The 15,677-nt window shown below is 42.1% G+C and overlaps 1 protein-coding gene and 1 pseudogene across 3 annotated transcripts; both read right to left on the bottom strand.

Moving 5' to 3' along the window:
- Positions 1–2,504: 2,504 nt before the first annotated feature.
- LOC115694136 (cysteine-rich receptor-like protein kinase 10) lies at positions 2,505–6,468 on the bottom strand. Of its 3 annotated transcripts, XM_030621261.2 has the most exons (7): positions 5,582–6,467; positions 4,669–4,806; positions 4,428–4,549; positions 4,090–4,300; positions 3,675–3,912; positions 3,318–3,468; positions 2,505–3,230 (listed from the first exon to the last, which is right to left on the bottom strand). In XM_030621261.2, exons 1-7 carry the CDS (start codon positions 6,384–6,386, stop codon positions 2,904–2,906), a joined length of 1,992 nt encoding a protein of 663 aa, XP_030477121.1. In that variant the 5' UTR covers positions 6,387–6,467; the 3' UTR covers positions 2,505–2,903. The 3 variants fall into 3 exon arrangements, with proteins under 3 accessions (XP_030477121.1, XP_056171972.1, XP_056171973.1); XM_056315997.1 differs by lacking the exon at positions 4,669–4,806 and having other exon boundaries at positions 5,582–6,468; XM_056315998.1 differs by lacking the exons at positions 4,428–4,549; positions 5,582–6,467 and having other exon boundaries at positions 4,605–4,793.
- Positions 6,469–9,582: 3,114 nt separating this feature from the next.
- On the bottom strand, positions 9,583–13,401 carry LOC115691597 (cysteine-rich receptor-like protein kinase 10; annotated as a pseudogene).
- Positions 13,402–15,677: the final 2,276 nt, after the last annotated feature.

Genomic DNA, 15,677 nt, shown 5'->3' with positions numbered 1-15,677 from the left:
AATGAAGTAATGATATAAATATCGACATGGACCAAGCCCTGTGTTGGAAAAAGTCTTACCTTTTGAAGATCTTTTAATGTTCTTCTTCCTTTATTGTCCTCATCCTTTTCGATCTCTACTTCAAGTTTTTCTCCAAAGCATCACCAAAATCGAACCATGACCTCCGTTAGTCAGTTCACTCACAATCGATCGACTCCTTTCGTCCTTGGGCTAATTTTCTATTGGAATAATTTTAAGAAAAATGTGTATTTTGAAGCTGACTTAGGCTGGGTGATGCTGATTCGAGTATTTGACTTTTTAACTTTAGCCATGTAATTGATGATAATCTTCTTTTTATCACAATAGGAGTTGTTGTAATTCGATGTCTAAGCCCAAACAGGAAATATAGGCACTATTGATTGACTACATAATAGACACGAATGGGGGAGGGGCTTTCCACGATTTCATGAACATTATCAAAAATAGTTTTTTTCTAGTTAAGAAGATCATCATGTCGAACGAAAATAGGAAACGAGTTTTGTTCTTCATTTCCACTCAATTGATTTGTGAAAATCTGCCAAAAGGATGGGATCGAGAAGTTGCACAAGTTTCGTGAGGAGAAATCGGTCGATAAGGATGAACAAAAACGCCATTGCTTGTGCTAGCTTTCGATTTTCATTTACAACAAGGAAATAGAAAAATCGATACCAAGCTTTTCAAATGCTGGCCCAAAATAAAAAGGAACCACAAAATTTACCAACGAAGGTTCTTGGTAATAAGTATTTAAAATAATTACCCTTTTACAAATAGATCCTGCTGTGTAATGTAATGTGACTTTCAATGAGATTAACAATGCAGGGATACCAATTATGACATAGTATCTAACGTTTGACTCATATCTGACAAATAATAATATTAAGAGTTGAATAAAAAAAACATCCATCATCACGAAAAACAAGTGGCGAGGCACGACCAAGAGGCAAGGGCCGTGTGAGCCACGGCGGAGGTGAAAAGAGAGAGAGAGACTGAGGTGGGGCTCGAAAATTTTGTGTTGATTTTGCTGCATTCATTGATCGATAAACTTAGGAAGATAAAATGTCACATATTGGATTGACCCAAAAATGTTGGTTAGGCCATTATGATTTGGGTGGGGAAAGAGAAGAAGATGAACGGTGAGGATGGTCGCCTTTTTGTCCTCGTACAAGGGGTCATTTGTCTAGGTCAATTGCGTGTGCTTGCATTCTCTCCTTGAGTGGGAGGACTTGACCAACAGAAGTCGAAATGCATGTAACTTTAACATCTCAGTTTCAGACAGAAAGCGCTTTATGACCCTTCGAGGCTCTGTACTTTCTGAGGCGGAATCAAAGATTGATGATGAACTAGTATCGAGAAAAGGCAAAAGAACACTACAAGTGTCATAACTTGTGTACGGCGCTCACTTTGGTGCCATAAGTTTTTTTTGGATCACTTTAGTACTAAAATTTTTTAAAAACGATCACTTAAGTGCTAAAATTTTTGAAAAACGATCACTTAAGTGCCAATTCCGGTGCTGTACACAATTTTTCGCCGGAAGTCCGACATGGCATTTTTTTTTATTAATTTCTAAAGCTGACGTGGCTCGCCGGAGATTGGCACTTAAGTGATCGTTTTTCAAAAATTTTAGCACTTAAATGATCGTTTTTAAAAAAATTTAGCACTTAAGTGATCGTTTTTCAAAAATTTTAGCACTGAAGTGATCCAAATAAAACTTATGACACTTAAGTGATCGTTTTTCCTCCGATTTGGCACTAAAGTGATCCCAAAAAAAAGTTATAACACCAAAATAATCTCCGTACATAAGTTATGGCACTTATAGTATCCTTTTGCCATCGAGAAAATATTACATACAACTGCGGTGCCACCTCTTCCATGCAATAGTCCATTCATGTGGCGACACATGTCCAATGTGGGCCCCATCACTTTCAAAAGCTATTGGAGCACTTGCCGTTCAAAGAGGATCTTGTTGACCTAGTTCAACTCATTGGAGGCCACGGCTAAAATCTCTGATAAAGAAGAAAATATTTGGTGCATTCAATACTCCACGTAAAATATGCATTGAATCATCCAGAGATGGGCACGTGGCCGTAATAGGCCCACTTTTCATATCCTCGCTCTCTCCTTTCTTTTTCTTTCTTTTTGAGTTTTTGACTTTTCCTTCTTCTTTTAATGTTAGTTAGGTCCCACAGAGGCGGACCCAACCAACATGTGCCATGCACATGTGGAGTGCCAAACGAGGAAAAATTGCAACGTCTCATCAAAGTTAGAGGAAATAAAGTTATTACCCTTACAAATTTTATTTATATAAAGATGATTAATTTTCTAAAACGTGAGAGTTAATATATACTTGAGCTAAAATAGGAATTCAGTAAAAATTCACTCGGTCTCCCATTCTATCTCTCTTTAAGTATTTCACCCACAGCACCGACACAGAAGGGGGCACAAAAGATACTGAGAGTAGAGAGTAAAGGAAGACCCCACGACTCCACTTTTACGGAAGAGGATGAGGAAATATTCTCCACAGCCAAAATTCATCCATTCAGTCCAAAATTCTAGAGATTGAGAACACATGGTCTCAATAAAAGAGAGATGGTGGACATCACAGAGGGGATCCCTTGGTACGTGGAGTCCTCCATCGTCCACACTTAAATGATATTGACTGAAAACACGCACATTCGAAGGAAGAACCTAACAATTTGGTGCAGTCGTATTATTTCCTTAACAGGAGAAGCCGTTATATAACATCATGCTCGTGATTCCATGGCAGCTAGCAACCTATTTTCGAAAAACATAGGTGTTTGTTGATTGTTCATTAATCTGTGGAAGGCCATGGATCTCAAGGTCTCTGAGAGACTATCGTGAAGAAAGACTTTCACTCACATCACGATTCACCGAGGGTCCATTTCAGTAACCGACATTTCATTGATCGACCATGGCATAGACCTACTGGTGGATTCGTCCGGCTCGAGCTCTTTCGACTGTCTCTCTGTGCTCCTTTGGAGGAAGAAGGCCGGTTGTCGAGGCTTTGGAAGCTTAGTAGAGTTGCTACTCAACATAAGGACTACGCTTGCCATGGTGGGTCTATTAGCCGGATCTTCCTGAACGCCTAGTAAACCAATGTGGAGGCATCTAAGCACTTCATCTATTGAATATATGTCACCAATGAACAGATCTAACAATTCAAGCGGTGTACCGGCTCTCCAATTCTTCCATGCCTGTAAAAATTATTTCAGTGGAGGAATTTCAACTTAATTAGATCGGTGCAGCGTAATATATGTCGTAATAGCACATATGCAACTTACAAAGCTGGCAAGATTTTCACCCCCGTCTGATTGGAAGAAGCAGCTATTCTTCTTGCCGCTAATGATCTCTAGGATTAGGACACCGAAACTATAGACATCGGACTTCTCTGATATTTGCCCACGCATTGCATACTCAGGAGACAAGTAACCACTACAAAGAAAAATACACCGGCAGTAGCATCCATTATGTAATTATAAGTTGATAAAATGAGCAACTTGCGAATGAACCACACTGATGAATATACTATGAATTGGCCATATATGAGCATGGTGTTGTTTCTAATTCATAGATCAACCATAAGATAGATCATATAAACAAGAAATTATCATTCATCCAAGAAAGAATTTGAGACTTACAAGGTCCCCACGATTTTGTTAGTGTTTGCCTGAGTTTGATCAACTCCGAAAATCCTAGCCATGCCGAAATCTGAAATCTTCGGGTTCATATCACTGTCTAATAGGATATTGCTTGGTTTTAGATCACGATGAATGATTCGGAGTCTAGAATCTTCGTGTAGATAAAGCATTCCTCGAGCAATTCCAGATATTATCTTGTAACGTCTTGACCAATCCAATTGCTTTCTCTTATCAGGATCTGCATAGTTACGCAATTAGAACCCAATTATTCTTAGTTGGTAAATCCTCAAAGAACTTTCATCATGTTCTCCAGAAGCTAGTGAGAGTTTCAACTCTAAGTTTATGCTAATCACTCCTACAATTTCTTCCACATGGAAAATGACAACTTAAGAGTCTAGTGAAGGGTGTGACGTACCAAATAAAAAGTAGTCGAGACTCTTGTTCGGCACGAACTCATAGACAAGTATCTTCTCTTCTCCCTCTAAGCAAAACCCGAGGAGCCGCACAAGGTTTCGATGTTGAAGCTTCGCTACCAAAAGAACCTCATTCTTGAATTCTCTAACACCTTGTGCTGAGCTTTTAGATAGCCTCTTCACAGCAATTTCTTGTCCATTCGGAAGCCTGCCCTGAAAATTTTTAATTTGGTTGCTTGACTACACACGAATAGCTTCTGACCATAACTTCACATAACAAACATCAACGATATTCAAAGAAATTTATAAAGCATATATCAATATTTCTAACTGGTAATACCCAGAAAACTTCACCGAATCCGCCGTGACCCAACTTGTTTCGATGAGAGAAATTGTTTGCTGCAGCTTGTATCGTAGCTAAATGGTATTGCAAGGACTCTGCAATTGTAATTTCACTTGAGCCTACACCACGAAACAACAGGAGATAGTCATTCACCAAAAGCATAGAACAGTGTACCTCGTGTACACAGTTTTGAAATTCTGTGCGAGTATAAGGCATATGCATGCGCTTATATATGTACCCCCTTCTGCTTGGACAACTTCATACGTCTTTGTTGTTTTACTCCGACGCCAACAGCAAGCAAGAAAGAGAAGTACAATAGCAACGCCAACCGGGATGGCCACGGCAATGATTATCGTGGTCGATTTGTTGCTTTTGCCTGCATATGTGCAACCATCTCATAGGAGTGCATTATATTTTAGAAATTTGAATTGCTAATTTGCTCCACAGGTCGGAGCAAATCTAAGAAACAGATTCAAAAACAGTACAGACTCATTTAAATAAACGATTCTGGTATCTGCAGGCATGGGATTTTATCTTGTAAAAAACGTCCTGCTTCAAGAGGAAATGTCTAGAAGAGTAATGTGGTCTTCCATTATCTGTCCATCTCACATTATGTTTTTCCTGTTCTAATTCTTATATCTTAGGATAGCACCAATTATAAATTTGGTATAAGCGACTAACTTGACTAAAAGTCCATTAGAATGTACCATGAGATTGAGACAATTGCCTGATCCACTTAGGAAAGTTTTCACCTAAAATGTACCCCATCTTGACTTTATGGGACCAAAGACTTGAATAAAGCAATAAATATATCTTATAAACAACTAATTAGTATAATACAAGAAAAATAGTGCATTTAAAATTATAAACTTTCTTTATTTGATTGCTTAACAAGTCCTTAGGGAATTTTTTAATTAAATCCTTTATATGATTCGATAACGAAAACTCTATCAAAAGTCCTAACCAGCAAATACAACCACATTCGTCCTAAAAAATATTACAATAAGAATAGCTGGACAGAAATTTATCTACCGGATACTAAATATACAGGTCAGGATGGACATAAATCACCACCACAATCTACGAACAGATATAACTTTCATTGAGCTTTCATGGCTAAATCCATCTCCTCGATTCAATCAAATACGTACCTTTGGGTCCGTTCACCGGAGCAGGAGTAGAAGGAAGCAGGGGCGCCGCCGCCACGGCCGAGGCATTATAAAAGGGGTACAGCTCGAACCTCACTCCGCAGGTCGGAGTGAACGACCTCCCTCCTTGCTTCCCCTGAGGTAGACTTGCGATCACCGCCCGGAGACACGTGTTACAGTCGGAGCCCTTCAAGTCCGACGTGCACTGCGCAAGTGTGTACAGCTTCTGCGAGCTCGTGAAGCTCGCCTCCACGACTGCAAACTTCTTCCCGGATTCGCTGCCCCAAGCCCTTCCTGCCACGTCGTTCATGGCCTCTCCTAGCAGCTTCACGAACCGATCTGGTTCAGCGACGTCCCCGGCATCCGGCATCGTGTATAAAGGTACGGTCTCCATCACCGAGTAAACAGACTGGTCCGAGTACCTCAACATGCACTCGTCGTACCAGATCACCGAGGATCTCCTGTCTGGGCATCGTCGGAGGATGTCTTCTGTTCCCGCAGCCACGCACTCCCTGCACGTGGCGGTGCTGACGTCACCGCGGCAGAGGAAGAGCCCATAGGCACGGTCGCGAAGGTCTTTGCCAGCGGTGGCGTTGGCAAAACCGTCGGCATCGTCGGTGGCGGCGGAGGAGAGGGAAGAGAGGAGGGTGTTGAGGTTGGATTGGTAGGTGGAGTTGCGAGCGAAGAGCGTGGTGTCCGGGCAGTCATTCTGTATATAAGTAGGTGCAGCTTCTGTAGTATGGCAGTGATTGCTGAGGAAATTGAGAAAGAAGAAGAGGGCGAGGAAGATGATGAAGCCAAAATTCATGGTCTGATGATCCTAGTTTTGCTTCCGGGACTGAGCATAAGAAAAATTGTCGAAGGAAGAAGAGTTATGCTGCTCTGTTCTCTCGAAGGAAAAAGGTGGAAAAATCGTACAATACTTACGAGCCAAGTGAGATGACGATTTTGTGGCCCAGAAAAAAAATTGGGACGATAGTTTCCATTGGACAACGAAAGAAAGGGTTTAGTAAGATTTATATAGATGAAAATTTATCACAACATTAGGTAAGTATAAGTTTTAATCATATTTCTTAATATACGAAGCTTTGCCGCTTTATATATATATATATAAGTGAAACGTTAACATTTGAGTTGTTTTTGATAATCACTTTAGCAAATCTTTAATCCTAACAAGTCTCTAATTCTGCATCTGTAATTGTTTTGCTTATTTTAATTAGAATAATTATGGATCGTACCATATAGGACGACCGGCCAAGACTGAGGATCGTAGAGCATATTATGTGCCACGTGCAAAATGACAGATGGCCATACCACGTATCTGATAAGTCTTGGATAAAAATATGCGTCCAGGTAATGCATTGTCAAGAATAACGACATAAATAAATATTAGATTGGCATCTAATCGAATTAGCTGCATTTGGTAATGCTAACTAAGACTTCAAGTTGTTAATTTCTATAATAGGTGTTACCAAAAAATTATTTTGTGTCCGGACTCCTTGTGTTTTTGAATCTCCTTATTCCAAAAATAAACCAATTAAATTCTATATATTAATTCTCGGAGAAAAAATATTGCAGTTCTCAAATTACAAATTGTATGGTGCATGTTTTCCCAAGATATTAACAATTCTCTTTGTGATGTATTGTTATTGTTGGGGTGTGCGCAACATAAGCTTGATTATCTTCACCTAAGGAGATCGCGAAGAGGAAGCCCAAGTCCATATCTATTAATATATCCAATTAGACCTACATTCACTCAAAAGTTTAAGCAAATGAGTTATGGGTTAATTGAATATATTAACTACTTCACACCACAATTATTTGAACTTCTTCAACACAAATCATACGTGTATTTTAACAATCTCTCTCTCACTTATGAGCTTAGTGTTAAGTCTCCCCCCTTATTCAGGTATTCCTTCGATGTCAACTTATCTCAACTTGAACCCAATGCCCACCTTCATCCTTGGAGGCGTTCTGCATCAATTTATCTCAACTTGAATCTACACGTGCACTTCATCCTGGAGGCATTTTTCATCAATTTATCCCAACTTGAATCTCAAACGTGCACTTTCATCCCTAGAGGCTGCCAAGCTCAACTCCGAATCTGTCAATATATCTAGTTGGATCTATCCTCACTAAAAAACTTACGCCAATAAGTTATATGCCGGCTTTGATATATTAACTGATTCACACCACATCAATTCTCCGACGTAGGACTTCTCTAACATACTCACACGTATATATCTCAACAATTATGAATGATGAGATATTCATCAAGTTTTGCCAAAATAAAAGGATAGACGTCATAAGTTAACAAAAAGAAGAGGAAGTAATTCGTAAAAAACGAAACTGAAATATATTGAAAAGGAAAGCTCCACAGGACCAATAAAAAAGAAATTCATTGAATTGGAAGATGATCTAAAGAAATCACATATAAATCTCTATAAATAGAAATGAGCAAATGGTGAAGAGTAGAGAAAATTTTACTCTCAAGAAAATTATGCATAAATAGTTTGTTGGCCTTTCTCAAACCAAATCGAAAACCCAATGGTGAAGATTTCGACAAATGGAGGAACCAAAAGAGGAAAATTTTTCATGTTTCTTGTTGTTCATATTATTTTAATTGCTCGAAAGATTGCTCATATTAAATTAAAACATATTACAATTGGATGCCTCATGTTTTCTTATAATCGGAGGATAAACCTACATGATGGAGTTTGGATCCACTTTAAATAAAACTTGAAATAAGCTTTAGCAAATAATATGGGAAAATTACCAAAAAAGTCATAAACTCATTACGATTGTGCCAATTTAGTTCTAAACAATTTTTTTTTTTGGCCAATTGAGTCATACACTTCTTGTGTTTGTGCCAATTCAGTCCATCTGACCAAATTTAGCTAGAAATCGCTAATATGAACATCGGCCGTCCTACGTGGCACGGCTAGTGCTAACACAAATAATTTTTAATAATATTTTTTTCTTTTTTCTTTTCTTAATTTTTTTCCTTCTTCTTGTGCAATCGCTGGCCTCCTCGATGGCCAGCAATCGGCCACAAGTGAAAACCGGTGAGGCTCGCCCTCATCGGAATCTGGTCGAAAACTTTGGAAGATAAAGATGTCAAATTTTGAAATTTAGGACGTCAATGTGACATATATTTGACAGCCACACATACACTTATGGATGTTCCGAATGATCCATGCACACCATGCACACCCCCCCGCCCCCCTTATTGGTTAGGCTAGGCCATCGACATTCAGGTGGGGAAAGAGAACAAGATGAACGGAGAGGATGGTACGGGCCGGGGTCATCGACAAGGTCAATTGCGTGATCTGCATTCTCTTCTTGAGTGGAGGAGGACTTGACCAACCAAAGTCTAGATACATGTAACTCCAACATCTCAGTTCAAGTGATGGCGATGGCGAGATAGAGATCGCTCTACGACCCTTCAGACTATTAACTTTCCGACGCCCACCCACCAAAATAAAAGATTGATGGACCGGGATCGGATGTCCCGTCGCACGAGAAATTATTCGAACCTTCTTTGACTTGACTTGTGGAAAATTATTGGATCCAATGGCATGAGTTAAGTGGGCTCAACGTGAGACTTATATAATCTAATTATGTTCAGACTAAATAGGTACGCACGACCTGAGTTGATCAAATTATACATTACTTTGTATGCCAACCTTTCGTAGGCTATTAAAACACTAATGCATTTTCATTTAACTACTTGTCCGCTCATCGGCCTAGTATCTCCCTGCCTCCCTCATCATCCCATCTCGCTAATCAATGCTAGAAGTTTGAGCGCTTGCCGTCCATAGAGGAGCTCATCGTCTAGCTCAACTCCTCATAGGCCATGGCTAAGATCTCAGTGAGAGAGAGAGACGGAGAGGTTTATTCTTGCGTAGACTTAAGAAATGTGCATGTGAATTTGCTTGCCTTTCCATCATAATCAACCACCAACCATTATAATCGAGTAAAGAGGCAGGTGATGCAAAGGAATATATCTGGAGGTGAGGTCTATGACCTCGATTTCTAATAACTGTGATGAAAATAATATGGTGCGTGTACGAATGGATATACCTTATCATATATCATGAACAGTGACATGAGAAAATCATGCCACTCTAGTGGATCATACCATGATTTGCCTCAAGGAGAAGACACTTTGTACTTTTAGATATACAGGACATAGATATTGCTCATTGTTCATCAATGATCGCAGTGGAACGCCAAGGATACTTCAGATCAAGGTCTTTGAGACAATCATGAAGAAAGACTTCCACTCCTATCACCGTTCACCGGGGGTCAACTTCAGAGACTGACATCTCATTAATGGACACTGCCATAGACTTACTGGTGGATTGGTCCGATTCGAGATCCTTCGTCGATCTCTCCGTCCTGCTCCGGAGGAAGAAGGCCGGTTGTTGGGGCTGTGCAAGAGTAACAGAGTAGCTGCTCAACATAAGGACTATGTTTGCCATTGTGGGTCTATCCATTGGATCTTCCTGAACGCAAAGCAGACCAATGTGGAGGCATCTAAGAACTTCATTTCTTGAATACGAGTCTTCAATGGCTGGATCTAACACTTCCAATGGTGTACCGTCTCTCCAATTTTTCCAGGCCTAAAAACAATTCTTTGAAAAAAAAAATTCTCAGTACATACAAATTTGCTTAGTTCAACAATTTTTGTACTAATTATAGTCAATTTGTGCAACTTACATAGCTAGCAAAATCTTCACCCCCATCTGCTTGGTAGAAGAAACTATTCTTCTTACTGCTAATGAGCTCAAGAAGAAGGACACCAAAACTATAGACATCGGACTTCACGGAGAATTGCCCATGCATTGCATACTCAGGTGACATGTAACCACTGCAATCCATAATAAGTCAGTAAATTACACATAAGCATAAAAAGTAGATACAAAAGCATAACAATACTTACAAAGTGCCCACTATTTTATTGGTATTTGCCTGTGTTTGGTCGACTCCGAAAATCCTTGCCATGCCGAAATCTGAAATCTTCGGGATCATTTCACTGTCCAACAAGATATTGCTTGCTTTCAAATCGCGATGAATGATCCGAAGTCGAGAGTCCTCATGTAAATAGAGCATTCCTCGAGCAATCCCACATACTATTTTGTAGCGTCTCAACCAATCCAATTGTCTGCTCTTTTCAGGATCTGCAAGTATGCACAATTGAGATTGTGGGTATTTTTGATTGATAAATCCTCTTGAACAGATTTTGTGCAAGGAACAATTTTAGGTTCCAAAAGCTAGTGAAACATTAAACATTATCAAGGCTAATCTCATATTCACCTCAACATGGAAAGCAATTGCTTAGGAATATATTGAAAGGCAACGTACCAAATAGAAAGTAGTCGAGACTTTTGTTCGGCACAAACTCATAAACAAGCAGTTTTTCTTCACCCTCCAAGCAGAACCCAAGCAGCCGCACAAGGTTCCGATGTTGAAGCTTTGCTACCAATACGACTTCGTTCTTAAATTCTTCAGCACCTTGTCCCGAGCTTTGAGATAGTCTCTTCACGGCTATTTGTTGTCCATTAGGAAGCCTACCCTGAAAGGTTAGTATTTTGATGTTTAAGTATACATGAATAGCTTTTGATCACAACTTTTCGAGCCCGCCAAATCAAAGATGTTCAATTTTTTTTACACTAAAGATCTCTCAAATATATTTAAGCCAATCTCGATCGAGTTTCTGACTAACCATACCTGGAAAACTTCACCGAATTCGCCCTCACCCAACTTGTTTTGATCAGAGAAATTGTCGGTGGCAGCTTGTATAGTGGCTAAATCGTACTGCAAGGACTCGGCATCTGTAATTGCGTTCACACCTACACGACGGTACAACACTAAATGGTCATTTCTCCGAAAGCATAGACACAATACATCCCCACCTGTAACGTTTCATCATTCTATCCACGTATACGGCATAGGTACATATTTCATACCACTTTGATCTTCTTGGACGACTTCGTACGTCTTGGTTACTTTCCTCCGCCTGAAACAACAAGCAAGGAAGAGAAGCACCACGCCTATGCCAACAAGAACGGCGACGGCAATGATAATCACGGTAGTTTTATTGCTTGTGCCTACATACGTGCAACCGTATCTTAATGGCATCAGTATATGTGTTCAAGACTGTATGGGATTCTAGAAACTGGAATTGCTACCATAGGCCAAGGCAAATGAAAAATATGGAGTAAAACAAAGAGAGGACGCTTAACGAGCAAATTTCCAGAAGAAATGAAGCTGTAACCCATAATCTGTACTCACATTTCTATTCTTTTCCTAATTCCCATACGAGTGCACCAATTATTTATAGAGAATTGACCATTAATTGATTAAAAGCCACCTTTAATCAATTATTATGTAAATAATCTAATCTCACAAGTGGATGTAGAACCCACCTTGTTCAACTGGTATTAGTGGTTGATATAATCGCTCCACCTAGGAAAAACTTTTCACTGAAAAGGTCCCTCATCTTGACTTTGTAGCATGAAAGACTTGAAGGAACTGATAATACCATTAAATGTCTTTTCTTGTCAGAAATACTTTGACATAACATTCATCCAACCCAGCCAACAGTTTTCTTAAGTAAAAGTTGCAGCATAGTCACCGGAGTCACCGCCACTCAAGCTAAAAGCCCAGGACCAACAAACGCACTAAAGACAAGAAAGTTTTTATGTGATCCTCGATCACCTCCCGTCTTTAGTCGCGTATTTTACAGATGGTGAATATTATAATTAATCAAAATCTAATCCAAAAGCATAGTAGGAGAGATTAGCTAAATCTGAGTAAATATTCTTGGCCCACTGGACTAAATCCTGTCTTCGATATGATAAAAGTGGAGAGTTAGGACGGAGAAGACAAGCAATACAAACACACATGTACCTTTAGGTTCGATCACCGGAGCGGGAGCGGGAGGCGGAGGCACCGGCGCGGGCAGGGCCGAGGTGTTCTAAAATGGGTAGAGCTCGTACCTCACGTTGCAGCTCGGAGTGAGCACCCTCCCGCCTTGCTTCCCCGAAACCAGATTACCGATCCCGTAATGGAGGCACGTGTCACAGTCTGACGCTGTCAAGTCCGGAGTGCATTGCGCGAGTGTGTACAGCTTCTGCAAGCTCGTGAAGTCCGCCTGTGCCACCGCGACCTTCTTCCCTGACCCGCCAGTTGAAGCCCTCGTGGCGACGTCGTTCAGGTTTTCTCCCAGGAGCTGCGTGAACCGAGTTGAGTCGGTGATGTTCCCTGTGTTGTACAAAATGGCAGACGGATCTCGCTCCATGACCGAGAAGGTGGGCTGGTTCGAGTACCGCAACATGCACTCAGCGTACCAGATTACGGAGACTTGCTGGTTGGGGCATCTTTGGAGGATACCCTGTTTTCCGGTGGCCACGCAGTCGCTGCACGCGGCGGTGTCGAGGTCGCCGCGGCAGAGGAAGAGCCCGTAGGCCCGGTCGGGAGGGTTTTGGCCGGCAGTGGCGTTGGCAAAGCCATCGGTGCTGTTGGTGGCGTAGGAGGAGAGGGAGGAGAGGAGGGCGTTGAGGTTGGATTGGTAGGTGGAGTTGGAAGTGAAGAGGGTGTTGTTTGGGCAATCATGATACAGATATTCGGGTGCAGCCTCGGTACTGAAAATTTGGATGAAGAAGAAAGAGAAGAGGAAGGAGAGAGAGATGGAGATGGTGAAGCAAGAACTCATGATGAATAGCTTGGGCTTTCGGCAGGGGCACGGGCACGGAACTACAGGGAGAAGAAGAGCATGGTCTGCTCTTCAAGATATTTTTGCTGTGAGCTATTCGGAAGATCTAATACATGTTTTAAAACAAATCCGGACAGCCACATCTGGTAAATATGTGATTAATTAAGTCGATTAGAAATTGAGTTTTATTATATTTGTTATTGTGATTTTACGTACGACAAGCTGATCTCACCATTTTGTAATATGTGATTGATTTGATCGATTAAACTAAGCCTGCGCCATGATTTTTCTAGGGAAAAATTACCAAAAAAGTCCTAAACCTTTTGCAGTTGTACTAATTCAGTCCTAAATCTTTTTTTTGGCCAATTCAGTCCTAAACCTTTTGCAAACCAGCCAATTCAATCCTTTTAGCCGACCGGCGCTGACGTGGCCGCCAGTCGGCTGACGTGCCGCGCGGCCGGCGTCCACGTGGCAATATTTTAATATTTTTTTTTATTATTTTTGATTTTTTTCCTTTTTTTTTTTTTCTTTTCCTTCTCCTCCCTGGCCTATCCGGCTAGGGGGGAGGCTCACCGGCGAGGGCCCAGCTCCGGCGAGGCGAGCTGGGCCCTTGCCGCCGCTGGGCGAGCTGGGCCCTCGCCGTCGCTGGGCGAGCTCCGCCTCGCTGGAGCTGGGCGAGGCTCGCCCACCGGCGGCGAGGGCCTAGCTCGCCATGGCGGGCGAGCTCCACCCTCGCCCGGATCCGGCGAGGCGGGGCTTGCCTCGCCATGGCGAGCTCCACCTCGCCGAGATCTAGGCGAGGCGGAGCTCGCCCAGCCATGGCGAGCTCGCCCAACTCCGACGAGGCGAAGCTCGCCTTGGCTAGGCAAACTCCGCCCATGCCCAGCGACGGCGAGGGCCCAGCTCGCCTCGCCGGAGCTGGGCCCTCGCCGGTGAGCCTCCCCCCTGGCCGGACAGGCCAGTGGGGAGAAGGAAAAGAAAAAAGGAAAAAAAAATCGAAAATAATAAAAAAATATTAAAATATTGCCACGTGGACGTCGGCCGGCGCCACGTCAGCCGGCCGGCGGCCACATCAATGCTGGCCGGGCAAAAGGACTGAATTGGCTGGTTTGCAAAAGGTTTATGACTAAATTGGCAAAAAAAAAAGGTTTATGACTGAATTGGCACAACTGCAAAAGGTTTAGGACTTTTTTGGTAATTTTCCCATTTTTCTAGTAACATGTACTCTAAACAACGACATGGGAGAAATTGTCCAATCAATGCATAGTCTCTTGACCTAAACCTAATGTATGGATTTTATATTGAAATTTTATGTGATGGTCTAATACTAAATTAGCAAAATTAAAAAGTTTAGGATTAAATTAATATATGTATAATTAGAGGTGTCAGAACCAAACCGAAAAATCGAATCGAGATACGAACCGAATTGACCTGAACCGAACCGAAAATTTAGTGCATTTTGGTTCGGTTCGGTTTTTAGTTCGGATAATGAAAGCTAACCATTATTTTTTTTTCAATTTGGTTTATTTTGGTTCGGTTCGGTTCGATTATGTTTAGATCGAACCGAACTGAAAAAATAACTTCGTTTTTTACCCTAAAAAAGCGAATCCCCTCTCTCTGGCTCAAATTCCCTCTCTTTCCACTGCTACAATGAATCGCCGCCATGATCGCAACCCTTTCAACGAGGAAGAAGAGGTCAATCCATTCTTGGTGAGTGCTCTCTTTCCCCCTCTCTCTCTCTCTCTCCCCTCTCCCCCTCGGACAGTTTTGCGCTTATTTCTGCACTTCGGTTGCTACTCTTATTCGAGTTGGGTCTTCAAGATATCTGAGCGGCGGTTGGCAGAGGGCGTCAATTTGTGATAAGCGGGGTGAGGGGACGAGCGATTGGACAAGCGACGAGCTGCGTTGGGCGATTAGCGTTGGCGTCGGGCAGCCACGCCGCGAGCAACGGCTGGGGGGGAGCAGACGGGGAGCAGAGTCAGCAGTTAGTGGCAGTGGGTCTGCAGGAATGGACAACAAATGGACAAGCGACGAGCTGAAGGAGACGGCAGACAGCGTTGGCCGACCCGCGAGCAGTGGCTGGACGGGCGGCCACCCCGCAAGGAGCTGCTGGGGGGAGTGGCCAACCACGCCACTAGCAGTGGCAGGGGGAGCGGTGGGCGGCCATGCCGTGAGCAGAGGCCGGGGGGGGCAGCAGACGGCGAGCAGTGACGGCGGCCATGCCGCAAGGAGCGGCGCCTACGGTTGGGACTCCATGGCTGGCGGCTAGGGAATTAGTATAGTTTTATATTTAAATTCCATATATGAAAATATATATTTTGTATTTATATTTATTACATCTTTTAGGTATATTAGTATAGTTTACTATTTAATAAGATT

Source organism: Syzygium oleosum, unplaced genomic scaffold (assembly GCF_021117445.2).
Source record: "Syzygium oleosum isolate NSW1041296 unplaced genomic scaffold, Sole_v2.1 Sole_v2.11, whole genome shotgun sequence".
Classification (NCBI taxonomy): Eukaryota; Viridiplantae; Streptophyta; class Magnoliopsida; order Myrtales; family Myrtaceae; genus Syzygium; species Syzygium oleosum.
This window is presented reverse-complemented; position numbering and strand designations above follow the sequence as displayed.

Coding starts and splice junctions, on each gene's coding strand:
- LOC115694136 (XM_030621261.2), bottom strand. CDS start 6,386: ATGAATTTTGGCTTCATCATCTTCCTCGCCCTCTTCTTCTTTCTCAAT. Junction 4,301..4,427: donor GATTCGGTGAAGTTTTCTGG/GTATTACCAGTT, acceptor AAAAATTTTCAG/GGCAGGCTTCCGAATGGACA. Junction 3,231..3,317: donor GTGAAAATCTTGCCAGCTTT/GTAAGTTGCATA, acceptor TAATTTTTACAG/GCATGGAAGAATTGGAGAGC.